This window comes from Podarcis raffonei, chromosome 8 (genome assembly GCF_027172205.1).
Source record: "Podarcis raffonei isolate rPodRaf1 chromosome 8, rPodRaf1.pri, whole genome shotgun sequence".
NCBI classification, from domain to species: Eukaryota; Metazoa; Chordata; class Lepidosauria; order Squamata; family Lacertidae; genus Podarcis; species Podarcis raffonei.
The window spans coordinates 67,232,182-67,259,546 of record NC_070609.1 but is presented as its reverse complement, the minus strand read 5'-3'; the positions used below and the strand labels follow the sequence as shown (position 1 = coordinate 67,259,546).

The following is a 27,365-nucleotide window of genomic DNA, read 5'->3' as shown; positions in this document are numbered from 1 at the left end:
CTTGTTTGGATTTTCTGTGTTAGCAGGATAAAAGCATGCTATATTCTCATGGGGTGGCGGGCGAGGAAGGAAGTTTCTAAGCTTCTCCGCCAGCCTGTTTTCATCGTAAGGAGAAGGTGCTTTGGAGAAGTAGCTGTGCATGTGCCTCTTTTGCAGCAAAGTGGGGGGTGGGGGGGCGGGACTTTACGCCTCTTTTCCGCAAAAGTGATCTGTTAAAAAGAGTATTGGTTGCTTAATAAAGTGTAGATTGCCCTCTCGGTGAACCCGCCAGTGACTCTCCAGTTGGGGTCATTCCAAGTTCATTCTGTGGACTTTTGACTGCCTTCTGTGTATGTGAAAACAGCCGGCAGCTCCTGCAGGGATCACTCATTCAGGCCTGTAACACAAAACTATTCCCCCGTAGGCACCTGCTGGGCAGGCTCACAGGGGGTCCTGGGGCTGGGGGAGTGACGGAGGGCAGGGGGGAGACAGCCCCCTTCCCACATCGGGCATCTGTAGAGGTGGAGAAGAACTGGGCCCTCCCCGGCAGGTCCTCTCGACTGGCCAGGCATCCCCATAGACAACTCATTAGACGTCTTTGCAGATTACCCAGCAACATGCTATTGTCAGAATTCATTACGAGGCTGGGTTAACGAGGAGATGCGAGCTAATTTAAGGGCCTTTCGCTTGGGCTCCGTGACATAAATTGGGGGTAAAGAGGATGCCGTCCGGCTTGGTGGAAGGAAAATTTGCTGCTACCTTTCTGGCGGCTTCTGGGATTGGGCCGTGTACAACCCCTGAATTTGAGCCTCTCTTAAAAAAAGGAAAAAAAGAATTGCAAATTCTGCCAGAGTCAATGCACCACCAACACCCTACCGGTCTGAGAATTGTTAGTATGTTGAGATTTGTGTGTGTTTATTCCACCCTGAGATGCATGTTCCTGGCTTGCCAGCCCATGCCCTCAATATGCCAGTCTGAGACTGCTTCAAGTATCCTGAGGGTGAGGGCAAGTGCTATGAAGCAGACTTCTCTTGCCATTCATTTTTTTATTTTATTTTTGAGTGGGGAGGGGCGGTAAAAATGTCAGGCTTTTTGTAGAAGCGACACATGGGCCAAGTCTATTGTACGTCTGCTTTTCGCAGAGTCCTTTGGTGGCAGCATCTTTCCCGTTTTGTACTACGTGGCTTCTGTTCCCAGGAAGGCACTTCAAGGATTCTGGTGTTAAACATGTCTTGTAATGCAACATTGCACCAAATTCCTCTCTTTATATTTATTGAAATAAATGTCCTGGTAAATTTGATAACCCTGTGAGTGAGACAGTGAGGCACAAACCACATATCACAGTTTGCCTTAGATGGACATTGAGACAGGCGGTGTAGACTTAACTAGAAAGCCATTCCTTGTTTATTTGATTTTTTTTATTTTCCAGAGCTAGATTTTTCAGTGTGTGCATTTCAAGTCAGATAGAAAATGTTTTAAGTTTCCCATGAAAATATCTAGCTATGTCTGTATGTCTGCAGGAAGATGCTGTATTGCCTTTATCCTACATTTCATATATGTTAATTTACATTCATTTTTAAATGATTAACAGGGTCTTTTTTGTGGTGGCAGCCCAACATTGGAATGCTCTCCCCTTGGACTATTAGGCCACAGGGTAACACTGAGCAGATGAGGCACGATGCAGAGATCTTCCTGTTTCGTCCAGGATCTTGAATGTTTAATTGATTTTCTGTGCTGTTTTGAGTGTTCTTTTGCTACCGAGATGGGGAATGCGATCCAGCAGGAGGGTTGGATCCTGAATGCCTTCACCCTGAGCAGGCCACTTTGACAGGTGGGTGGGGCCACACACCTATCAGTCAGCTGACGTTTCCATGCCATCAAGTGATCCTTTTCTTTCCTTTGCAGTGTGACTTGAGTTGAAGTGCTGCAGCAAAGCAAGTCTGGCACAGACTTCAAGCTCTGCGAATGGAACTATTGTATTTATTCGAATCTAATGCTCACCTTATTGCCATGGAACAACCGGGAGACCATTTTAAGGCTCACAATCGTTCCTTTGCCACCGCATCATATATGGTGTCTGATGTGGAGCGGGAGGTTGTGGCTCTGGATGGGGGAACATGGGTTAACAGGGTAAATTGGGACCCTTGCCGGGCTTAATTAGACCCAACAAGTCAGAGGTTCCTTACCAATGTGCCACTGTGTTACTGCTGCGTTTTTGTGTATATATTTGATCAGCGTTTGAAAATCCCTGTGTTCTAGGTGCATTTTGCGACAGAGAATTTCATTAGTGTGAGCTGTTTCTGAGCTCTGGGTGCAGTACTGTTCCTAAGATTTCAGATTAAAACTGCAGAGTAGAAGGAAAGGAGGACCTTTTCCTGCTTCCCCACTTCCAGCCCCTCTCTGAAGATTGGAGAAGAGACCTTCTTAAGAATATTAGGGGGGTGGACAGGGGAAGGACTAGACCATATGAAAAATGGACATAATATTTTAGCTGCAGTTCTTTCATTTTCAGCTTTGTATTCTTGTTATAAAAAGCACGCCTAGACATTTTGTTGTTGCGCCCATAACCTAGGTTTAAGGTGCCGTTTAACTCCTAGCTTTCATATCTCAGTTTCTAACACTGTATTTGACATATATTTAGTTTCTGTCTATTTGCTGTTCAGACGTGAATAACCGTCAGGAGCCTTCTTTTAAAAAAAATGTTGAGAAATGACGGCGCAGAATAGAAATGGGTGTTTGCAGAGTTTTTTTTAAAAAAAATGAAAAAGAAGAACCTGCTGTGCTGTTTCAGCTGCACAGAAATGCCTTAAACATTAACCTGACCTTGCGACCTGCTGCAGAAGCAAGGCAATCCAAAGGTAAAGGGCTGGCAACACATGTTTTCGGAGAAGGGTTGTAGCTTAGTGGCAGAGCATCTGCTTTTCCTGCAGAAGGTCCCAGGTGCAGTGCCCAGTGGCATTGCCAGGTGGGGCTGGAAGAAGACCCCCGCCTGAAATCCTGGCGAGCCACTGCCAGTCAGTGCAGGGTCAACAGTGCTGAGCTAGATGGACCAATGGTCTGGCAGTTTCCTGTGTTAGTTAATTCCCTTCTGCCTGGGCATTGTGCCTGCTTTAGAACTCATCACAGAATTGCTTGGTATCTCTGAGCCCAGCAGTGCAGATTGAGAACCTTGTGTTGCTATTGTTAACTTTGCATTTGTCTTTTTGTAAGGGGCTAGCCAAAAGTGACATGGGTGGTGCTGTGGGTTAAACCACAGAGCCTAGAACTTGCCAATCAGAAGGTCAGCGGTTCGAATCCCCCCGATGGGGTGAGCTCCTGTTGCTCGGCCCCTGCTCCTGCCAACCTAGCAGTTCGAAAGCACGTCAAAGTGCAAGTAGATAAATAGGTACCACTCCTGTGGGAAGGTAAACGGCATTTCCATGCACTACTCTGGTTCTCCAGAAGTGGCTTAGTCATGCTGGCCACGTGTACGCTGGCTCCCTCGGCCAGTAAAGCGAGATGAGCCCCACAACCCCAGAGTCGGTCACAACCGGACCTAATGGTCAGGGGTCCCTTTACCTAAGGGGCTAGCCATCTTCTCCCAGCTCTTAACTCTGTAGGCTTAGCTATGGCTACATATACATTTGCGTGGCACCGCAGTGTGTTGCTTCCGAGCGGCTCCACTCCAGACTTAACCAAACAAAGGCTGGCTTTGCTGAGAACTGCTTCTTGCATGCATCATGAAATAAACTCTGGGAGTTCCCAGGGTTAATCAGGCAGATGAGGTGGAAACCGGGCATGTGTCATTTGAAAAAAAAAATGGTGGAGTGGCTGGAGAGAGTGTTGTTTTATTTAGTTGTTTAGAAATATTTATGTACTGTACTGCAGTTCTCTGAAATCAATCTGAAAAGCAGATTGCAACATAGTAACCCAAAACACTTCCTCTCATAGCAAATTCAGATGATACTGATAGCTGTGTAGTGTAGACTTCAGCACAAAAACAAACAAACCAACCTATTTTTAGAATAAAGCAAAAGTGGGGTGGGGGTTGCGCAAGCACGTCCTGAAGTTTCACCCCCATCAAACTCCCGACAATGTCAGGGTGGAATCACGGAGGAGCGGCAAGGCCTCCCACAAGCTGTTCCTCATTTCCCAGACTCATTAGGCTGCATCGGGGCAGGGGTATAGTCCTGCAGGGGAAGCCACGGTCCCTAAAAGCCCTCAATGCTGCCATTCATTCTTGTGGCAATGCCCAATGCAGGTCTTCTCTGAGCCCGTAACACTGTCAGTTAAGCCTGGAGTCTGGGAAACGGTGGCTACAATGGTGTAGCCCCAAAAAAATAAATTACAAAGTTAATAAAGTCTGGTGGATTGAAGTCTGGGTTTATTGTGCATTCATAGAATTGTAGAGTTGGAAGGGATCCCAAGGATCCAATCCCCTGCAGTGCAGAGATCACAACCAAAGGATCCCTGACAGATGGCCATCCAACCTCTGTTTAAAAGCCTCCAAGGAAAGAAAGTCTACCACCTTCCAAGTTGGTTCCACTGTTGAACAACCCTTGGCATCAGAAAGTTCTTCCTAATTCAGGAACTATGAACCTACTAGATTTAACTTACGAACCAACCAGTTCCGAAGTCCAGCAACGTCACTACGAGTCACGCATTCAGCGTTAGTGAAAGTTCCATGTTTGTGTGTTTGTTATCTTTAACAGTTCACTGGAACTTTGTCCGATGGGTTGGGGAAGACAATGGATAACCGGCATCAAACAGAACGAGAGTACATTCGATACCATGCTGCAACAAGTGGGGAGCATCTCGTAGCTGGCATTCACGGACTGGCTCATGGTAATATACAAACATAGAATTATAAGGTACACACCCCCCCCACCTGGCAGTACAGGATTCCACTGCTGAACAGTTCTTACTCTCAGTTCTCCCTTATGTTTAGTTTTTTTCCTACCCTCTGGAGCAGGAGAAAACAAGCTTACTCCATCTTCACTGCGGCAGCCCTCCAGATATTTGAAGATGGCTATCAAATTATATCATACGTTCGTAAAAAAGATTGTACAATGGGCATATCAGGGCTCCCTTGAATGAACGGCTTTAGAGCAATTATTTTTACAAGCGTAGCCAGACAGAGTCTGTCCAAATTGTGCTTTTAAGAACTTTATGTCCATGCCTTCCTGGTGTGTTCAATCTTACGGCGGCCGTGAATTTTCTTAGCATTGTCCTAGAACCCTAGAGCTACTTGTGACACTAAGCATGCTCATTTTTTTCAACAGGCATCATTGGTGGATTGACAAGTGTCATAACCTCGACGGTAGAAGGTGTAAAAACCGAAGGGGGGTTCAGTGGCTTTATATCCGGCTTTGGGAAAGGACTCGTCGGAACTGTGACCAAACCGGTGGCTGGTGCTCTAGACTTTGCCTCTGAAACAGCCCAAGCAGTGAGAGATACAGCCACACTTACCGGCCCCAGGTTAGTTAAATCTCCTTCTTTTGGTGGGGTGCGGGGGGAATGATGACAGTACCAAGCAGAGTCACATGCGGATTATCGAAAGCGTTTTGCAGCGAATTGATTTCCTGGCTTGGCCTGGCAACAGGTTTCCAGAGATGAGTTCCGGGAGAAGATCTTCTGTACAAAGTACAGGAAAATGAGATCTTTCCCTTGAAACCCTTTTGCCCTTCTCCTCCCTATTGCCCTCTCAAACTGCTTAGTAGCTTTGAAAGGCAGGTGAGAGGTTTAAAGGGAAATAGCCCTTTTATTCTGCCTGCCTCTGTCTCTCTTTTCGCCTCCTCACCCCTCACTTTCTCCCTACAAAGGGGATGGTGGCGAAAAAGTTCATTGCCTCTTCCTCTGCCTTTGCTGTTGCAGAGGTGTTTCTCAGCTCAGGAAAACAGAAGGCGATGGGTTAAAACAGACAATGGGTGTGTTATGGATCTGTGGTCCTCGGTGTTCTCAGAAAGGCAAAGAGGTGAAATGAATTTTCCTTGCTCACCTCCCCATGCAGTTGCATATAGTGTGTGTGGGAAAGCAGGGGATGAATGGGTAGGTTTGCCAGTAGGCTGCTTGGGAAGGGATCGGCTTGGGGCTCTTTCTTGTCCCCTTATTCCTGCGATGTGTAAAAGGCCCTCTGAGAATCTGTAGCAGTTTAATAATTGTTCTAAAGAAGCAAATCTGGGCAAGTGACCCTCAGAAGGGACCAGGAGTGCCAGCTTGGCCTCGCGATTGTGGGTGCCCAAGGCCCTGGGTGTCATGCAGTATGCAAGGCCCTGGGACTGTAATTTGTGGGTGCTTGGGGCCCCAGGGAGCCTGCACCTATGGCAGGGACACATGCCACAGTCCCTTTTGCCTGATGAACGTTCAGTGTTATACTTTGCCCAGTTTTTAAAAGCGCCTTGTGACCCACTTAAGAAATACAGTGATGTCCCTAAAAAACAAAAGGGAGGAATACATTCAGTTGGACTTGGAAATACAAGAGGCTTTCCTAAAGATCAATTAACATGGGGAGTTTGGAGGGTGCCTTCTTCTGCATCCAGACTGGGTGGAGAATTGCACTCTGCTGAAGTCTTGCTAATACTCCAAGCTCTCACTGTTGCTTGGCTTCAACCCAGCCCAGTGCAAGCCAAAGGCAAAAAATAAATAAAATGCTGTGTTGCAAATGTCTTTTCCTTCTGTTGGCTGAACTCTAAATACTCCCTTGCACTCCAAAGCCCAGAACAATCCATTTCTCATTCGAGTGTCACTTATGTAAGGCTCTTACCAGATCTTGAGAAATGAACAAAATCCATTTCTTTCCCTTTGAATTGCTATGAGAGTGCATGAATCACTTTCAGTTAGCCTCTTGGATGTGTATTTCTTAGTCCTTGTAGATTTGCTTCTGGTGTGGGATAACCACCTCTCTCTCTCTCTCTCTGTTCCCCCCCTCCATTGCCATTTTGGCATTTGTGAGCTGCGATGGCTTTCCCGGAACTCCTATAATCACATGGAAATTTTGAACAAGAGGAAAGCAGGGGAATTGCTACTCCCCCCACCCCCCGACATTCCCCCTTTTCCACACATGTACACAGACAAAAATGCAGTTTGCAGAGCCTTTTGAGCAGCGAGAAACAGCCCTGAGATGCAAGTATTCATGTGATGCTTTCAAAGCAGTCGTCAGAATGAGAGACCAAGGGAAGCCACAATAATAATAATAATAATAATAATAATAATAATAATAATAATAATAATAATTAAAAAAATTTTATTATTTATACCCCGCCCATCTGGCTGGGCTTCCCCAGCCACTCTGAGCGGCTTCCAAAAAAATATTAAAATACTGTAATACATCAAACATTAAAAGCTTCCCTAAACAGTGCTGCCTTCAGATGTCTTCTAAAAGTCTGGTAGTTGTTGTTCTCTTTGACATCTGGTGGGAGGGCGTTCCACAGGGCGGGCGCCACTACCGAGAAGGCCCTCTGCCTGGTTCCCTGTAACTTGGCTTCTCGCAGTGAGGGAACCGCCAGAAGGGCCTCGGTGCTGGACCTCAGTGTCCGGGTAGAACGATGGGGGTGGAGACGCTCCTTCAGATATACTGGACCGAGGCTGTTTAGGGCTTCAGCACCAACACTTTGAATTGTGCTTGGAAATGTACTAGGAGCCAATGTAGGTCTTTCAAGCGCATTGCAGTAGTCCAAGCGGGAGATAACCAGAGCATGTACCACTCTGGCGAGGCAGTCTACAGGCAGATAGGGTCTCAGCCTACGTACCAGATGGAGCTGGTAAACAGCTGCCCTGGACACACTGAGATCTTGAAGATGATAGATTTGGGCTGGATTAGTATGCAAAGTTTTTCTTTCTGTTCCCAGACGGATGGCTGTGATAGTACTTGTATGCCATCTTTGCAAACCCTTCCAGCAACAACAGGAGCTTGGCTGGGGCATAGATTGCTTGATAAATGCATCTCCTCCTATGGAGCTGTGAAGCCAGGTGAAAAACAAGACAAGGCTTTTTACAGGTTTTGCAGTTTCAGGGGCTGGGAATTTATGCAGGTTGTGGACTAAAACAAGCCCACTGCACCCCTAAATGGTGTTTGTGCAGCTTGACTGCATCTGCAGGAGGGTGTTTTGTAAACTATATAGACTCACATGTTTCCAAGCACAATTCAAAGTGTTGGTGCCGACCTTTAAAGCTCCAAACGGCCTCGGCCCTGTATACCTGAAGGAACGTCTCCACCCCCATCGTTCAGCCCAGACACCGAGGTCCAGCCCTGAGGGCCTTCAGGCGGTTCCCTCACTGCGAGAAGTGAAGTTACAGGGAACCAGGCAGCGAGCCCTCTCGGCAGTGTCGCCTTCCCTGTGGAACACCCTCCCATCAGATGTCAAGGAAATAACTGTCTGACTTTTAGAAGATCTCTGAAGGCAGCCCTGTATTGGGAAGTTTTAAATGTTTGACGTTTTACTGTGTTTTTATATACATTGTAAGCCGCCCAGAGTGTCTGGGGAAACCCAGCCAGATTGGAGGATTAAATTAATTAATTAATTGATTGATTGATTGATTGATTGATTGATTACTCTCTCCCTGTTCTGCAGTTGAGCCTACATACAGGCTTTCTGGATATGTGCAGAGGCAAGGGAGAAAAGGAAAGCATTGTGTATATTTATAGATCTATCTACCAACCTTCCATTTACATACCTGCAACCCCGGAGAACCATTGCGAATCAGTGCAGACAATAAAAAGAAAGGTGTACCAATGGTTTGGCAATCTAGGGCAGCTTCCCGTGTTCCAATGGAAGGGCAATAGCTTAGTATTTGCATGAGGAAGGTTGCAGCTTCAACCCCCAGCACCTCCAGGTAGCACTGAGCGAAATGGGACCAGTTATCTGACTTGGTTTAAGACAGCTTCCTATGTTCCTATGAGTTAGTTCTCTGTCCAGGAATTACTTCTCAGCTCTGCTGCTTGAGAACCTTTTAAACTGGAGATTCCAAAGCTAAAACCCAACAGCCTTCTGCTCTGCTGCTGAGCTGCAGGTCCTCCCCCCTCCCTTTTAGCTGTTCTCAAGCATCACTGCAGCGGGGTTGAATTTGGCAGCAACTTTAAAATGTCAAGGCTGGACAGAGGGATATGACTGAGTTTCACTCTGGTCATTTTCTAATGTTTATCCCTTCCCTGTTGCACTGATGCTACAGGTGAGCGTTGCGAAATAGCACTAAAAGCACATTACTGACTGCTTGCTTCTGCCAAAGTTAAACAAGCAGGCATGCTTGTGATAAACTGTGCTACAAAGCGGATTTCCTTCTCTGGCATTTTCATGAAGAGAACCTTTTAGAGAGAGAGAGAGAGAGAGAGCGCAAAGACACTGTAAACAGGAACCGCATTAAGCATTGCATTGTGAACAGGAACTATTGAAAGTGGTGCGGCGAGGTTTGGGAGGAGTGACGGAACACGAACTTGCTTTGAACCCTCCTGCCTTAAGCAGGTAATCAGAGCATTATTGTTAGTGTCTGTTATAAGTGATATGCTTCTGGGTTCAAGCAGAGTTCAGCCAGAAATCCTCATCACAGCGAAACCTTCCCTCGATCCAGGGAAGGCCTACTCGGAAACGTTGCCGGGCAAATGCCTTGCAGACTCCATCCACACCTGTGGAATGCAAAACACCCCGTGGCACTGGCTCTGAAAAGCTGAGAGTTGACAGTGTCATCATGCAGCGTATGTCTGAATGCTGCTTTTCCCATCAGTGGAATGGTGAGAGGAGAAGCTGTGCTTTGCAGCAGACACAAGAACCTCCGTATGGGGCTGGGGGGAAGAGTTGGCAACTACACACACACACACACCTGAGTAACCTGCCTTAGCCACATGTTTTGTCCAGTTGGTGCATCCTTGGATGCAGCTGCAAATGCTCCAGCCAATCGCTATAAATTCTTTAATTGGTGGTAGCTTCCTTCTTCCTCTTCATTCTGTTTTATTCTCTGTGTTCCTTTCTTTCCAGTTGACTCTCAGACACTTGCTTGTTTGGCAGTAATTCGGTGTTGGGGGTGGGGGTACGGTCATCTAAGTACACTGGATAGATAATTCCAAAGTGTTTCCCTTTCCTTCCTCTCTTCTCACCCTCCCTTGCCCTACAGTCCCGCTCTCCATATTAGGAAATCTCCCTCCAGCAGAAACGAATCCTAGAATTGTGAAGGCAGCCTGAGGGTCATTTAGTCCAACCCCCTGTAGTTCATATGCAGTCACATCTTGCCTTTCAAAAACTTGAGAGAGAAGCTGGTAGAAGCTGGCGTAGACGTGACTTGCTGGCATCCATTGGTGTTCGTCCAAAAAGAGATGGGGGGTGGGATGGGAGGTTAAATACATAACCTGTTTTCAATCGCATGAGGCGAGCAAGCATGGTCTACTGGTGGCTACTGAGTGTTAGTTTTAAGGGCAAGAGGCCCAGGTTTAAATGGGACCCATGAAGCTCAGTGGGTGAACTTGATCCACTTTCTGGCCATCCCTCAACCTCATCAACCTGGAGAGATAGTTGTGGTTTAGAATGAGCAGGGGAAGAACCGCACCCACCACCCTCCATTTAAAACGCGGTCATCATTTTTTCAACATCCGCCGGTTCACCTGAGAGCGTCGGCACTTTTCCTATATTTTTGGCGTCCGCTCCCAAAGTAGCCGGATACCAGTGTGCAGCCGGGTCCCATCACTTCCTTGCGGACACTGCCGCCGTTTCCCTCCAGGTATGCCGTGTTGCGGAAGGTTGGCGGTGCGTGCCGCCTGAAATTTGGCCTTTTGTCGTGGGGAGTGGTGTGTGTGTGTGTGTTGTGCTTGCTGCCGAGCCGTGAGCCTCGGTGGTGCCGGAGCCCGGGGCCTGCTGGGACGGGGTTTACACTTGAGCTGTCCTTTTGCCCTTCCCCTGAACTCTCTTCATTTCAGTCATGAGCAAACAGTCAGTGCCTGAACTAACAACCCTGCAGTTCTCCAAAGCACGTCTCGCTTACAGTACCAAACAAAGGGAGGCCCGCGTGGGCCGGCCCAAGCCGAGGAATGCGGCTTCGGGGTTCTGCTCCATAAATTTAGCCAGCACGACAAAAAAAAAGGGGGGAGATAATCTGAACCTTCGTGATGATCTGAAAAGGGGGTGGGGGGCGGGGAGGAGGTTTGCGTCCCATTGATTGCGGTCTGGCGCGATGCCAGGCCCCGGGCCTGACCGACAGTTGAACCATATCGTTAAGGCGTGTAATACTGCTCGAGTTTTGTACGGCAGCCAATGAGTACATATCCAAAGGGCAAAAGTTTAGAAGGAGTTGAGGCTGTCCTATTTAACCCTCTCACACTGCATGTAATGTATACGGGCTCCTGCTAAGGAACAGCTACGTTGCCTTTTTTTAAAAGGAAGGGGGGGGAGAGAGTAAACGTGCAATTGTTTTTACTTCCGAGTCTGGTTCGTAAAGCGAAGCTGACTTCAGGGAACAATGCCGGATTGATGCCTCCCATCCCCTGCCCCAGTTTGGCGCTCTAGAGAAGGGGCCATCCGTGGTTTGGATGTTTGTCATTGTGCATCAGGAACGGGCCTTGGGACAAGCACCCTGCACCCTTGCAGGAAGTTCTGGGGCGTGCATAATTTCCCCTTGTTTTGGGTTAGCTGTGTAGGTCTCACAGGAATGAAGACAGGAGCTTGACTCTCTAAATCTGGCCCTTTCTTTCCCAGTAAAGCTTGTGAACTTAATTACGACACGGTGTTCCGATATTGGTGATGAGTCAGATGTGAGAGGGGCTGCAGATTTGAATTTGCTTAAAACCACAGTACTTGCATAAAACAGTGCAGGTTCCCACCCCTCCCAACACACACACTTTTTCCATTTGTCACCCAAATTTGACATTTTTGCAGAGAGGCCTATGTGGGGAATTTACATCAGGGAGGGGCGTCTTCTGGAGATTGAGTTTAGAAAGGCAGGGTTCAAAAAGACACAGTTTGGGGAGGTGTCTGATTTTCCAGATTCATTTTTGAAGGTTTTCTTCAGTCTCCTTTGCTTTACAGATGTCTGTATGCTCTTAAATTGGGGTTCTCTCTCGCTGTTGTAGCCTTGAACTCAGTCCTGGATGCTCGTTATCATTTTGTGGCTACTTAATGTACACACACCCTCTTTTACCAGTTTTTTTACAGGTCTCTCCTTCCCCAAGCAGTAGGAAGTTCCAAGGCCAGTTGCTGCAAGCAGTCCCTTTCTTGTGAGGAGATAGCATTTGCAGCTCACGGCAGTGTGAAATATCTGCTTGTTTACTAATATACACATTGTACTCGGCGGGTGCAGGGGGGAGAAGTATCCCTCCAGCGACAATACTAACCAGCTAATCAGCATCAGTTCCTAAGGCCGGCCAGCCAAATCCTTATCCCTCAGGGGCCAAATTGAACCACTGGGTGGGGATGCCCACCTCCAAGTTACCTGGTGTCACAGTGACATCGGGTGACGGGGTGCTTTGAAGTCCCAGCAGTGGTCACAAAGAGCCCTGCACGGTGCTTTGAAGTGCTGGCAGCCAGCTGAGTCTGAGCCTCAAAGCACCAAGCAAGGCTCTTTGCAAGGAGCAGAGGGGGATTGTAAGGAGCCTTGCTCAGCGCTGCGAGACCCTTCAAGGATCGGCTGGCTACAGAGTTCTCCCTGAGGAATTCAGTAGCACAGCCTTCCCTTTCAGTGCACTGTGTGGAACACATTTTAAGGGTCTCCGTTGTGCATTGGCCACTGTGTCTCCATCCCATAAGATGTCGGGTGTGGGGAAGGTAGGCATGCTTGGGTAAAAAATGGTGTGGCAGGCCAAGTTGGATCATAATTCAGCCCACAGGCAGAGGTTCCCACCCTTGCCTTAGGGCAAAGCACACATTGGGTCCATTTAGCTCATTTTATTTTATTTTATTATTTTATTGTTAGCTTTGCTGCATTAAATGTGCATTCTGTAGCTGACCTCCTTTGTGATGTTTTATTTTGAATTCTTTAAGATAATATTTTAGTTTCCTGGTAATTATGTTGCTTTGAATGTATACTTTGCATTTGACTTTATTCGCTAATTGTTTTGGATCATTTTTATTTGATGTTTTAATGTGTTGCAAACAGCTTTGAGATTCTTCAAAATGTAAAGTGGTATAGAAATGTTGTTGTTGTTGTTGTTACAGACTGGTAGAGACCCTCCAGCGTTTTAGGTGGAATCAATTTCCTAAATCCTCTTATCTGGAGATTTCAGGGATTGAACCTGGAGCCTTCGGTATATATAGTATGTGTTTCACCTCTGAGCTAGTCCTTCCTTGCAAATGACTTGCTGGTCTCCTGTTGCCGCAAGCTTAGCCGAGGCAAAACCCAGAATTTCCAACTCTGTCGCACATTTCTAGCCACCGAAACCTTTTCTCCATCTCCAGGACGGTGTGTATAGTTGCATTTTAAAGAAAGCCATGTGGAAATCAAATTTTGGCTAAATAAAAGCTTTCGTTTGACATTACTGCAGCACACAACAAGCGTGATAGTTCCTCCTAACAATTAGGTAGAAAAACATTCATTACCTGTGCCAGCTACTTTCCAGAATTGTCTGGATCAATGGGGAGTCGTAGCTTGGTTTTTCAATCCAGGTAGGTCCACAAGTTTCTGTGTGCTGCTCTGGTTCGCCAGAAGCAGCTTAGTCATGCTGGCCACATGACCTGGAAGCTGTATGCCGGCTCCCTCGGCCAATAAAGAAAGATGAGCGCCGCAACCCCAGAGTCGGCCATGACTGGACCTAATGGTCAGGGATCCCCTTTACCTTACCTAGGTCCACAAAGTGCTTTGAGATTGACATACCCATCATAAATAACCACTAAAACCCAGGACTAGGGAACCTGTGGCCTTCCTGGGTGTTGCTAGACTCCAACTCTCATTCCAGTTCTTAGGGATGATGTCAGTTGTAGTCCAGTAACCCCTGGAGGGCACCAGATTGTCTATCCTAAAGGCATTGTTGTGTTTCTCCCCTCTTGCTCGGGGGCAGGTTCCTGTTTTCTTCTAAAATAGTGTTTTCTCTTGTTAGCTACAAACAGCACTTACAGGCTTCCTACCAGAAAAACGGGTTTTCTTTGTGCAAATCATAAATGCAGGTATTTTCCCAGCCAGCCACCCTTTGCCCCCCACCCTAGGCAGGGTTAAAAGCGTTCGCCTGTTTCTGCATGTAGCACCTTCCTTTGGAGCCACATAACACCACCACCACACTGGAAAAGCACCTGCGATCAAGGTTATTAAAGAGCTTTGCTTTCTTCCTTGCATATAGCCATCTGTACCTTTCCGCCAGCTTCTGTAGAGCTGTTTTCTGGTGGTCCATTACTAGGCTTCAGAGAAAAGCCACAATCCAAAAGGAAGGCCATCTTAGTTGTTATGTATTCATTTTATACCCTGCCCATTAGCCAAAAGGTCTCTTGGATCTGCTTACAAAAACCAGTCCCTGCCTCACAGGCTCACAGTTTTAAAAAGACATGACACACGAGGTAAAAGGAGTGGGAGGGAGAAGGGGAAAGCAACCTCAGACATAAACCTCTTTCCAGACATAAACAGTTCTTTAAAATTACAGCCAGTATCTGTGATGGTTCCAGCTGCCATGCCCTCCCTTCCTTCCTTCTTTCCTTCCTTCCTTCCTTCCTTCCTTCCTTCCTTCCTTCCTTCTTGGACAAGCACATACCCACCAGTTCCTGTTGAAGCATAGGACTGTATCTTAAGACTGGGTGAGCCTGACAATGGGATTAAGCGTTTCAACATTTATCCACAGAATTCATCCACAAAGTTTTCATTATCCAAGTTTAAAACTCCTATATTATCCCAATATGCTTTGGATCGTGTAGATGGTGAAAATAAAAAAAGTTGGACTGCGCTCACTCGCCTTTGGGGGAGTAGGTGGGTGGCAGATCCTTCTTCTAGCAGCAGCCACAGAGGCTGCAAAGAGCAAGTTCAGATGGATACAAGCTGTGCATCTAAGCCATGGGCGACCACTAACAGCAACTCCTCTGAAGATACCCAGGATCAGGCAGGGATATAAGGAATCAGTCACTCCTTAAATGAACACAGGAACCTCAAACTTTGCCCAATAACGTATCAGCAGCCAGAGTTTTCTTGGTCATTGGGAACCAGTGACTGAAAAGGAATTTGGATGGAGAGGGACGCAGGTGGCACTGTGGGTTAAACCACAGAGCCTAGGACTTGCCAATCAGAAGGTTGGCGATTCGAATCCTCGCAACGGGGTGAGCTCCCGTTGCTTGTCCCTGCTACTGCCAACCTAGCAGTTCGAAAGCACGTTGAAGTGCAAGTAGATACCACTCCGGCAGTTTCCTTGTGCTGCTCTGGTTCGCCAGAAGCAGCTTAGTCATGCTGGCCACATGACCCGGAAGCTGTACGCCGGCTCCCTCGGCCAATAAAGCGAGATGAGCGCCGCAACCCCAGAGTTGGCCACGACTGGACCTGATGGTCAGGGGTCCTTTACCTTTATGGACAACCTGATGTGTCAAGCCAGTGGACCTTCTAGTCCAGTATCAGTTCTCACAGTGGCTGACGAGGTGCCCCAGTGGGAAGCCCACAAGCAGGACCAGAACATAGCAGCACTCTCCACCACCCTTGCGGTTTCCAGCAAACTGGTACTGAGAAGCACACTGCCTCTTGACAGTGGAGGTGGAACATAACCATCAGGGGTACTGGCCATGGATAGATAGCCTGATCAATAGCCGCCCGGGTGCCAAATGTGGTCTTGAACAGTGGCGCTCTGTCCCGTGCCGCTCAGTCTCCTGGGGACGCCGTCCTCGGCCTCTCCATGCCTCCATTCAGCGACGCTCTTCCCTGCTGTGATGGGTAGACACGAGGGCATTTCTGCTTTGTGTTGGCTTTTGTGTGCCTATTAAAAGCGAATCAGCAAATGTGTTGAGTGTTGAGAGTTGAGTTTAATGTAACACAGATGTGAGCGCAGAACCGCCATTCATTCTGCTTTTTCGGATCTTTGGCTTTTTGGATTTCATCACTGTGTGGCTTGTTATTTACAGAATGTAACTTGAGACAGTGGAAAGAATCGTAGGATTAAAGAAAAAAAAGGAAATTGAGTAGTGTGGAATGTTGCTTGCTGTCCAGACCAAACAGACCAGTTTGCCAAAACACTGATGGCCTGCACCAATTAATGTAATTCATGTTAGCACCAGCAGGACATAATTTAGAAGGCAGTTGACCTTCTTACCATCATGATTAGATTTTTATCATCATCATCATCATCATCATCATCATTACCAGGTTGAGCATCGCAGAATGAAAGAGTAGCAAGGAAGCAGGAATCATGGTATCATTTGAATGGAGGTGCCTTTGGTCATTGCTTGGGTGAGACAGGTGAAAGTCTTTTGCCCAATGCAAATAGATCTTCCCAAGCTGGAAGGAAAGGTTTTAGTAAGAGCTGTGTCCCCCTCCATTGAACAACAAGCGACAAATAATTATAATTATAGCCTACTCTGTTTAGAGCGTCATGTGGCATGTGTGAAGCAGGACTGTTGCAACCAGCCAAGTAAACCCATTGAAATTAAAAGGACACAAATTTGTCACAGACATTAACTTCAGTGGGGCTACTCTTGAGTATCAGATGCAACCCCTTGCCTTAGATTCCCAGAGGGCAGTGCTTCAGCCGCCGCCTGCCCCCCTTGACTCCCGGTACAAATGATGCAGAACAACAAAATCACTTTTTCTTTTTGTTTTTAATTTGGATAATTTACGTAGGCTGCTGAATTCTGTTTTCCCAAGTCGCAGGATTTTACTGGCTTTGGGGGAGAATGCGTCTGGCCCCTTTCTTAATGCATCTATGCACATATGAGGGAAGAGACTCACAAGAAAGAAAGAAAAGCCAAGAGACAGAGTAGGGGGGAACAGCTACAGAAGAGCAGCGGTGGTGGTAATAGAGTTCATAACTCTTACCTTTGAGCTTAGTGCCACATTTTTTTATTTAGTAAAGTGGCACTCTTGAAGAAGACGTGCAAATAGCACTATTGTCCCGTAAATGTAGCCTTTTTTTTTTAAAGGGGGTGGGGAACGCATGTTTGATAAAAGAAGGCCTGTGTGCTCCTTAGCCAGGACCCATGTTGCTAAAGGGGATGGGGGCTGCCGAGGTATGAGAGGAGGAAACTAGCCTCTGGAGAAAACATCTGCAAGAAGCCAGTCAGTCTTCTATACTTTGCCAAGAGGCTTAAGCAGGGAAGAAGAAAAAGAAAAACACCTCCAGTTACAGTGCATGATTTGTTCATCTATTTCTAGATCAAACGCGCAACAGCAGCAGCAATTCAGTCTGTAGGGGGGGTGGGAGGGAATGGGGAGCACGAATTGTGCAATGAGCGTGGTTTTACAGTCACGTATGAGCAGCCCCTGGGATGCTCCATGCTGGCGAAAGGTAGCGCAGAAAAATAAAGCAGCTCTAGGCACCCACAAACAAACTTCTGCATGAAATCCAGGGAGGCGCATAAGTGTTAAGTCCAAGATGGGTGACTTGGTGTGAAGACAGCCTAGTGGCTACCTGGATCTGCCTGCCCCACAGCAGTCAGATTGTTGGGCTCTGTTAAGGGCGAAAAGAAAGCAGAATACACTGAGCACAGCCCCTACCGGGGGGGGGACGACACCCAAAATGGCATCTACAATCAAGGAACCCTCTTTCTCCGTTCCGGACATCAAGGCAGTGTCTCTAACCAAGAGCAGAGAATAATGATGTGATACAGTCTCTGGTCTTTATGATAAAATCTGGAATACCTTGCACAAGACACTTGGGTTAGGATTGTGGAGTGAAGATGGAGGAATGTGTGGTCAGAGCCAGAGATTCTCAGTATGTGAAGTAGGGCTCTTTAAAGAAGATAAAGTTGGTCAGAGGAATGTTGCTTTGCCCCCGATGCCATCCTCCAGGACAAGCTCAGACTTCATTTGAGACGTCAAATCCTGGACACTTCAAGAAAGGGGCTGTAGCTCGGTGGTGGAGCATTTATGCATGCAGAAATGATTAAATTCCCTTGCACCTTCAGATAGGCCCAATAAAATCCCAGGGTTTCCCAAACTTGTGTCCCCAGCTGTTTTGGGACTACAGCTCCCATCATCCCTAGCTAGCAGGATCGGTGGTCAGGGATGATGGGAATTGTATTCCAAAAACAGCTAGTTTGGGAAACCATAATGTAGACAATATGGAGTTGGATGAACCTGAGGTATAAGGTAGCATTCTGTGCCCTCTGGTCCTTAAAACAAGGAGGATGTATCATGGTTTCCTCACTTTCCTTGGGCTTTATTACCTTCTGCCGAAGTTCTCCCTATGCCTTCTTTATGAGAGATGCACAACTTAATGAAGGAAAGGGTTTTCTTAGGAGTGATGCCCCAACTAATGGAATGCCCTCCATAAAGAGACGCTTCCAGCATCTTCACTACAGTGGTACCTCGCAAGACGAATGCCTCGCAAGACGGAAAACTCGCAAGAAGAAAGAGTTTTCCATTTTCCGAGGTGCTTCGCCAGACGAATTTCCCTATGGGCTTGCTTTGCAAGAAGAAAGCCCATAGGGAAATCTCCGGGGACCTCTTTTAAAATGCTGGCGGTCGGGAGCAAAGACTTTCGCCAACCGCCGGCCTTCAGAAGAGGTCCTGGACCTGGTCTGAAGGCGGTTTCCATAGGAACGCATTGATTGATTTTCAATGCATTCCTATGGGAAACCGTGCTTCGCAAGACAAAAAACTCGCAAGAAGAAAAAACTCGTGGAACGAATTAATTTCGTCTTGCGAGGTACCACTGTATAATCTTTGATGCAAAGTCAGAAAACTTACACTCTTACTCACCTATTTCATTTCAACTCACTTCAGGGATGTTATCTGTTTCATTGTTGTACTTGAACTGTGATAAAGTTGGCAGTACTCCAGTCTGAAATCCTTAATAGGATAAAGGGCGGTATGCAAACATCTAAAACAAATAATAAATGTTTTGACTTAGCCGAAATGTGCTGTTGATTCAAGACAGCATGGTCCTGCTGCATGCTCTGTGCAGGGTTGAGAGCTGGAGCTTCTGCCTGCCTGATTTGCTTTCCTGTGTTCCTCGCGGAGGCCTTGGTCAAATTCCTGCCTTGGCTGCCCATCTGCAAAATGGGTGTAAGAATGAGCTTCTTTACAGGACTCTGTTTATGGTCCGGAGCACCTACAGAGATTGCTGCCTCAGTTTGCAAGTTAATTACATAGGGTTGGCTCCAATGTTATTCCTACTCAGTGTAGATCTGTTTAACTTAACAGATGTGTCTGTCTTAAGATCTACTCTGGGTATGGAGGCAAACCATACACAGAACACTATTGTATATGTGCATCCATGATCTCCACTTGCAAGGGACTGGTTAGCTGGGAGGGTAGACCAGGTGCTGTTGCAAGGAGCCTAGCAGATACTCATTCGAGCTTTGATGACCTTTTTATTTGCTTTAACATGTCTGTATTGTATTGTTGTGGGTATCTGTCTGTCTCGGGAGACAATGGAGGAGTGCGCCTTTGAGGGTGAGGTCAAACTCTTGGAAGGTTACAGTGTCCGCTGTGGCTGGAGAGACCAATACTGGAGAGACATTATTTTGTTGCAGCTGGTTCTGCTGCTGCAGATGCACCATGTCATTTTTTCTCTCTGCGCTCCTCCCGGCGGTCATTCCTCCGCCGGTCACTGCTATGGATGCACTGTGGTTGTCTGCAAAGGATTGCCACGCGGCCGGATGGATCTCACCAACTGTCATGTCATGTTTGCAGGCGCCCTTGTAACACAGAGTTGGTCTGCTAACAGGCCTGGTGCCTGAAGCCAGCTCCCCATAGACCAGCCTTTCTCAACCTGTGGGTCCCCAGATGTTGTTGAACTACAACTCCCATCACCCCTAGCTAGCAAGGCCAGATCTCAGGGATGATGGGAGTTGTAGTCCAACAACATCTGGGGACCCACAGGTTGAGAACCGCTGCCATAGAGGGATCCTGCCAACCTCCATTCTGTGGTCATGACCAAGCCAGTGTAGACATCACTGAGACAGGAGTGTCAACCTGCTGGGAATGTGGGCTTGGGAAAGCGCATCTTTGTTTGAGACTCTGCCCTGCCGTGTGATGCCCAAAATACAGTGTGTTTTATTTTGTAAGCTGCATTGATACTTTCTAAAGCAGTGATGGCCAAACTTGGCCCTCCAGCTGTTTTGGGACTACATCCCATCATCCCTAGCTAACAGGACCAGTGGTCAGAGATGATGGGAATTGTAGTCCCAAAACAGCTGGAGGGCCAAGTTTGGCCATCACTGGTGTAAAGTGACTAATAAGTCACCTGTAAATTGTTGTTCTAATCACTGCCGGGGGAGGTGGGAAATTCTGCTTGTTTATGTACTACAGTGGTACCTTGGGTTAAGAACTTAATTCGTTCCAGAGGTCTGTTCTTAACCTGAAACTGTTCTTAACCTGAAGCACCACTTTAGCTAATGGGGCCACCCACCTCCGCCACACCACCGCTGCACGATTTCTGTTCTCATCCTGAAGCAAAGTTCTTAACCCGAGGTACTATTTCTGGGTTTGTAACCTGAAGCGTATGTAACCTGAAGCGTCTGTAACCTGAGGTACCACTGTATATAATTCCCCTTGGGATAGAGTTCCTAAGGGAATTCTTCAGAGAGTTTCCTTACTGAATAGTAGGTAGAAATTGGGTTGTTTGCTGATGGATGGGAACAAACATGCTACATGCAGTGTTTCTACGTTGGCCTTGGCAGCCCAGTGGATTAGGCAAATTTTCAGTATGCTGGGGGCCACTTACGCTGAAACGTATCTCAGTGCCATTCCGTATTATGACATTTTCGTGGTGACTAATGGGTGGTTGTTTTTTCAGCAAATTGGATTTTACTGACTTTCAAATGAAATTATGATGGAAATAACATTGCCTGTCTTGTTTATGATTGACAGGACGCAAGCGGAAAGAGTGAGGAAGCCGCGGTGCTGCAGGGGCCCACAAGGGCTCCTTCCTCGATACTTGGAGAGTCAGGCAGAAGGGCAAGAGGTGCTGTGCAAGCTGACGGAGAACATTCAGGATGAGTTGTAAGCACCAAAGCAGTTTGTCCCTTTGCTCCCCACATTCTCTTTAAATGCCTTCTCGTAGTTTTCAGACCAAGAGACAGCTCGCTGCAACACAGTTTTCATTCACTCTCGTGCGATTCCCACCGGCGTTAGGAAATTCCCATGTGGGTTGCATCACCCCCTTGTTGCAACAGCTTTGCCTGCTAGCAATTATTGTTGCCCCTTGTTTCCTGAGATGAAAACAGATTAGTAAAAAACCCGAACAGGATTCTGTTCTTGTACTCCTTGCCCCACCGCCACACATGCCTTCTCCAGTTCATTATAAAATCTGGCTGTAGACGAACTAAGAGGTGGGGTATAAATGTAAGCCTCTTTTCATTGCAGCGTCTGCTTAAAAGTTTCAAGCTGAAAGGCAGTAAACAGGAAGGAAGGACCTGTAAGAGACTGAGCATCACTTTGCATAGAAAAATTGGAGCATCTGTCCTCTCCTTTTTAATGCATCTCAATTTGTGCCCCTAAATTGTGGTCTTCTGTGGGATGAAAGCATAGAGAAGTAACTCCCCCCCACACACACACACACATATGCAACTGAGTGAGCCACAAATCCCTGGAAATGTGATTGCACATGGTTCCATTAAGTTACACACAAAATTGGAAAAGCCTTTCCCGTTAGCCAAGTTCCTGCTCATTCTGTGGTCATATTGCAAGGCTGTAGTGGACAGAAGATAATGAAAACACACTCTTTTTTGTCACTACCAGTTGAGAATAAATTCGTAGGAGGCGGAATGCTGCTCAGATTATTCTTACATCTGTTCATTTTTTCAAGGATCTCACAAACAACCCTGAGAGGTTGGACTCCCAGCTCCCATCAGCTGCAGCCAGCATGGCCTGTGCTCAAAGCTGAACTCCAGAAACATCTGGAAGGCAACACGTCACCTACTCTTAACTGTAGCAGATACTGAACCAAACGGACCATTGGTCTAAGGCAGCTTTCTATGCTCCTGTGACTGGGGATCACCAAGCAATTTCCATGGCTGAATCGGTCCAACTAGCTAATAGTTGTCTGCACTGTCTGACGGTGACTGTCCAGAGTTTTAGGCATGAATCTCTTCCACAGCTACCTAGTGATAGATGCCAGAGGTTGGGCCTGGCACCTTTTTGCATGCCAACTAGGTGCTCTGCCACTGACCTGTGGCCTTTCCCAAGCTTTGTTGTTGTTGTTGTTGTTGTTGTTGTTGTTGTTGTTGTTGTTGTTGTTATCAGCCATAATTTTCATTTTGTCCCCCCACCAGACAAGATAATTGGACTGTCAGTCAGAGCCTTCTGAGCCATACAGATGGCTCATTTGCCAGAGCATTTCCCTCTGGTATCTCAGTAACAAAGCCAGCAACCATTTGTGGGAAGCCCAGTGCAAACTCTGGTGTGTGCATTCCTCTCCCCAGCCCCCAACGGCCATCCACTCCTCACTTATGATATATATACATACATATATTGCATATATTGTATATTGTGCATATATATATGTATATAGACCCAAACGATTGCATATTTTCTCCAGAGTTAAATCCATAAAATGGAGGGCTCTAATGCCTTGCTTACTGTTCTTGCTAAATGTTTCCATTCCCCCCCCCCCCTCAGCTAGGCCCACTGTTTCACTTCTGGAAAAAGTTGTGTAATTAAATTAGTTCCTTATGTAAAAAAAAAAAAAAAAAAGGGAGGGGGGAGGTTTGGAGGGGTGCTGCAAGAGTGTAGAGCCATAAGTTCTCCAGAGACATTATCGGCTTCCACTTTGTTCTGTAGATCTGTTGTTTTAGTTTTGGTTTTAATTTTATTTTAGAAGGTTGTCGCTTGCATTGCTATGTTGTCGCTGCTGCCACTGCAGTTGTTGCTGTTTTTTTCTTTTTAATTGCCAGAATGTAGGGCTTTGGGGAGGGTGGGGTTTTGGAGCAGCACAACAGCCTTCAGGGGTCACCAGAAGGTTTGTCAGTTGATCCTGGAGAGGGGAAAGGCATGTGTCAGCAAGCGAAAATGAACAATGATGTGTGACTCAGGCTTAGAACAAAACAGAGCTCTTGCTACGGATGTTCCAGCCAACAACATTGCCAATGCTCCTCTTGTGCTTACAGGACTCCCTGCCCACGTTGCACCCAATTGCCCATTTTAGCGCAGCAGACAAAAGATTTCCTTGTAACAGGGGAGTTTGCGGTGTTTGGGTGTTTGCTTGTTTTTATGGAGACCAAGGGGTGGCCGTGTTCTTTGTTTTGTTTTCTGCACTTGGCTAGTTACAGCTAATGCCAGAGGAAAGTGCTTTTTAAACACTCCCCGCCCCCCCGACTTCAAACGCTACCATATGCCAGGCATATTGTCCCAGGCCACCTGCTGGTCTCTAAAAGGGCCTTGAGTGAGCCACCCCACAGTCTGATTTTGAAGCTTCCTTATTATAAGGCTTCCCTGTAGACAAGGTACATGGCTCTCCCTCTTCTATACCTCTCTATATAACTGCAGGCAGAGTAGCGGAAGTCAGGCCTAAAGTTGTTTGCAGCCCCAACTGTGAATGGATGTTCAGCTCTTGTTTGTTTCAGAGTGATAAGCAACCACAGGAAGTTTTCTCTCTTGCATGCCTGAAACACCTAGTCTCCAGAAGGAGTGGCAGTATTCAGAGTTGAATCGCAAACAGCTTGCCCTAGGAGCACATCCTATATCTTACCAGTTCAGGCATGGCCACAAAACTGGGAATTCCCCTGCTGAGTTCAGGTGACTCTATGTAGCTGGATCCTGTAGCTCAGGAACAGCACCTTTAGGGAAGGCAGTTTTCTAAAGCCTCAATCACGCTCTTCCCAAGTTCCTGGGAGTCTCGCTGAAACTGTGGTTATGCCACCTCTGCAGAGATTGCGTTGTTTAGAATGTGGGGATAGGTGAGAACATTTTTACCTTCAGGTTCCTCCACACAATAATTTTTTCCCTTCTCCAATAAGGGCAAAGGCAAAACAAAAGTCCGTCCCGAAATGTGTCGCCGCAAGTGAGACTGTGTCCTCAGATCTAATGCATAGTTTACTTGGAAGTAAATCCCATTGTTTTCAGAAATACTCACCCACATGTTAGCCGTGCATAGGATTGCAGCCAGGCTTCTGATCATGGCGTTCATCTGCGCAGACTTTCTTGGAAAGGAGCCCTTTCAAACTCGGGAAACTTGCTTCCAAGCGTGTAAGGAAAGAGAGCCTGAAAATAAAATGCATTCAGAAAGTGGTCGTTTTCCGCCTCAAAGGGAAATCATAAAAAATGAACATCTTTCCGGGTTCCACGTGACTCTGCCTCAGTGTATATACGAGGAGATAAAACATCCTAGCGCTCCAGGTCAAAATAAACTTCAGATACAGAAGACCATAGGAAAGGCAGCCCCCCACCCAACCTTAACAATGTAGGAACCTAAAAGTGCAACAGGGGGACATAATTCATTGGTAGAAGCAGCTGACTCAGTGTTGGATTCAGGATGTACGTTGCATTATTGTCAATAATTATAAATGATTTCCCAAGTGCCAGACACAAGCTGCATACAAGTTGGGACTGGACCCAAGGACCAGTTCTAGTTCAGGCAGATAATGTTCAGGCAGATAATGATTCTCAAGCCACATCTTGCCTCTCTGCCTCGTCTTCTGTCCTGTGATGGTTTTGCGTGAGATTAAAATCCATCTCGGTAGCCAGTGTGCTGTCTGGAATTCTTCTAGCAGCAAACTCATTTGATAGCAGATGTTTGAAACATGAACATCCAGCAAGTGAGACACTGACTTCCTGATTTGATTTGATTTTTCTTTCTTTCTTTCGCAGCTTCATTGCAGCGGAGAACATAGACAGTTATTGCGTTATCATTTCCTCCAAAACGGTTTATTTCCTGAAGAGTGGCGACACGATGGACCGAGAAGCCGTCTTCCTGGAGGTCAAGTATGACGATCTCTACCATTGCCTTATCTCAAAGGACCACGGGAAAGTCTATGTGCAGCTGACAAAGAAAGCTGTCAATTCAAGCAGTGGGGTGTCAATACCTGGCCCATCTCATCAGAAGCCCATGGTAAGGATATTGGTTCATTTACTTTCCGCTTGCATCTGTGCTGTTTATAGACAGACAGACGTGCCCTGAAAATCACCCAAGCCCTCTGTGAGCAGTCCGTAAAAACCAGTGAATCGCACAAATACAATGCGGTCAATAAGTTGCTGCGGTACAAACGTCATGAAGACTCAGAACCAGCATAAAACGTGACCCAAACAGCAGAACAACAGGCTAGAATAAAATAAATATTAAAAAACCAACCTACATAAAAAGCAAAAAGAGAGAGCAATCTGTGTCCAGATTTAAAAGTGCCAAATAGACGGCTGAAATTCAAAGGCCGGGGTGGGGAATTGAAATTTTCACCTGGCACTGAAAGAACCATAACTTGGGCACCAGACAAGCCTCTTGGAGGGGAATAATTAATATCAGGATTCTAGTTAAAAACTTCAAGTTGATCTCACCAGCCTGGTCTGCCTACCACTGTTCCGGATAGAGGGGTTCACCCCAACGCCATCTGCTGTCTCCAGCCACCATTAAGCACAAATGAAGACACGGGTGGTGTGCAACCAGCAGTATTTTAAGATTTCTTCTTCATGGTGGAATCCTAAACTTAGTCACCAGTGGCTGTGTATTTTTGTCATTTTTCCCCACAGAGGGAGGGGAGGAACAGGCTGCTTCCAAAGCATAGCTTCCGTTCTCTGTTGACATGAGAAATGTGATTTGTTTTGTGCAGGTCCACGTGACGTCCGAGGCCCACGCGGTGAAGCTGTCTCAAGAAATCAACTATGCAAAGAGCCTTTTCTATGAACAGCAGCTTATGTTGAGATCCAGCGAGCACCCAGATCAACTCGAGCTGGACTCCTGACCCTGACGGAACCTCGTGGAGAAGTCGCCTCCGCGCTTGGTGAAAAAGAGCAGGACCAGCGTTTGGGTGTTAGAAAGTGTGTTCTGAGAGCCTAGAAAGCCAAGGCCCTGGAAACAAGAGAGAGTCTCGCCATGGGGGGAACTATGAGATCAAAGACGTATTTGACATACATTTAGTTTTAGGGGAAGCCCTATATTTTCTTACTCTCTCTGTGTGTATATATACCTCTACAGATATATATATATATAAATATATATATATGTATGTATGTACAACTGTGTTTGGTGTAAATAAGAAAGTGCACAGGGTGTTGTGAGGGTGTATAATGGTCTATCTCATGTAAAGAAATTAAAGGAAAAGTTATATTGAGTTTTCTATTGCACTGATTCTGAGCATTTTGAAACAATGCTTTTCCTGTGGAGGTGGTGATGAGGACACCTGGAACACTTTGAGGCTCATTTTTTTTTTGTTACAGGTGCTGTGAGTGACCTGCACTAAGCTGGGTTATGGCAGAGTCAGGATGGGGCCTGGCGATGATGGTGGGGCATGTTCCTTTCCACCATTCAGTGCTTTTGTGTGCTGCTGGCTCCAGAATTATTTGGGTTCATTGTTTGGAAGGGCAAAGGGTAGGGGGCTCCAGCAAAATAATGATACCTAGGGTGTTTGCTCTATAAAATAATTCTGGTGAGGTTGTGTGTGTGTGTACTGCAGTGATCCCTGCAGGGAGCCAGAATCTCCAGTTTAAGGGAAACAGGAGAGTTGTTTTTTAATCATCTATGTAACTTTTCTTGCATTTTGTGATGTTCACTTTATAAGGCAGTGTTGATGTTTAAACAATAATGCCTCCTTTTATAGTGGGACATTTGCAGAGGAAAGTGATGTTATTGCACACACACGTACGCACACACACAAAAGTTCCCCTCTGTTGGCCTTAAGCAGAAAATGGACTCTGACCAGGAAATAACACCAGGTATATAAGACGACTGGAAAGTATCAACTGCCTTTTGGGAGGGGTGGAAAGGAATGGAAGTTTATAAATTTTAATACTGCAGTCCTGTAGTCTTAAATCTGAGGATTAATAAATGCTACTGCTGCTCTCTCCTCTTGTCTCCACATTCTTTGGATGGTGACCATGAATTCCAGGTTGGCTCCCTGCCTCGGAGCTCTGGGAAGGGCTGTCGCTCAGTGAAAAGAGCAAACACTTTCCATGCAGACATCCAAGGTTCAATTCCGGGCCTCTGTGTGTAGATCTGGGAAGAAACTATAGACCGGGGGTCATCACTCTACGTGGGGCTGCCCTTGAGGCTGACCCAGAAACTCCAGCGGGTGCAGAATGCCACGGCGAGACTCTTTACGGGGTCCTTGCCATGGGATCACATTCACCCGGTGCTATACCAGCTGCACTGGCTCCCGGTTTTAACCTTTAAAGCCCTATATGGCCTAGGACCCTCGTACCTACAGGACCGTCTCTCCTGGTATGTC

The 27,365-nt window shown here is 46.7% G+C and overlaps 1 protein-coding gene across 12 annotated transcripts in view; it reads left to right on the top strand.

Annotated features, from left to right (window-relative positions):
* The window catches only part of VPS13D (vacuolar protein sorting 13 homolog D), a 118,223-nt gene extending 91,239 nt beyond the window's left edge, over nucleotides 1-26,984 (top strand). For all 12 annotated transcript variants that reach the window (XM_053400552.1, XM_053400551.1, XM_053400554.1 and 9 more), the window contains 5 exons: nucleotides 4,671-4,803; nucleotides 5,241-5,436; nucleotides 20,863-20,994; nucleotides 24,799-25,039; nucleotides 25,752-26,984. In XM_053400552.1, coding sequence (XP_053256527.1) covers nucleotides 4,671-4,803; nucleotides 5,241-5,436; nucleotides 20,863-20,994; nucleotides 24,799-25,039; nucleotides 25,752-25,883 — 834 coding nt within the window. In that variant the 3' untranslated portion in view covers nucleotides 25,884-26,984. The remainder of the gene's footprint in view (nucleotides 1-4,670; nucleotides 4,804-5,240; nucleotides 5,437-20,862; nucleotides 20,995-24,798; nucleotides 25,040-25,751) is intronic.
* Nucleotides 26,985-27,365: the final 381 nt, after the last annotated feature.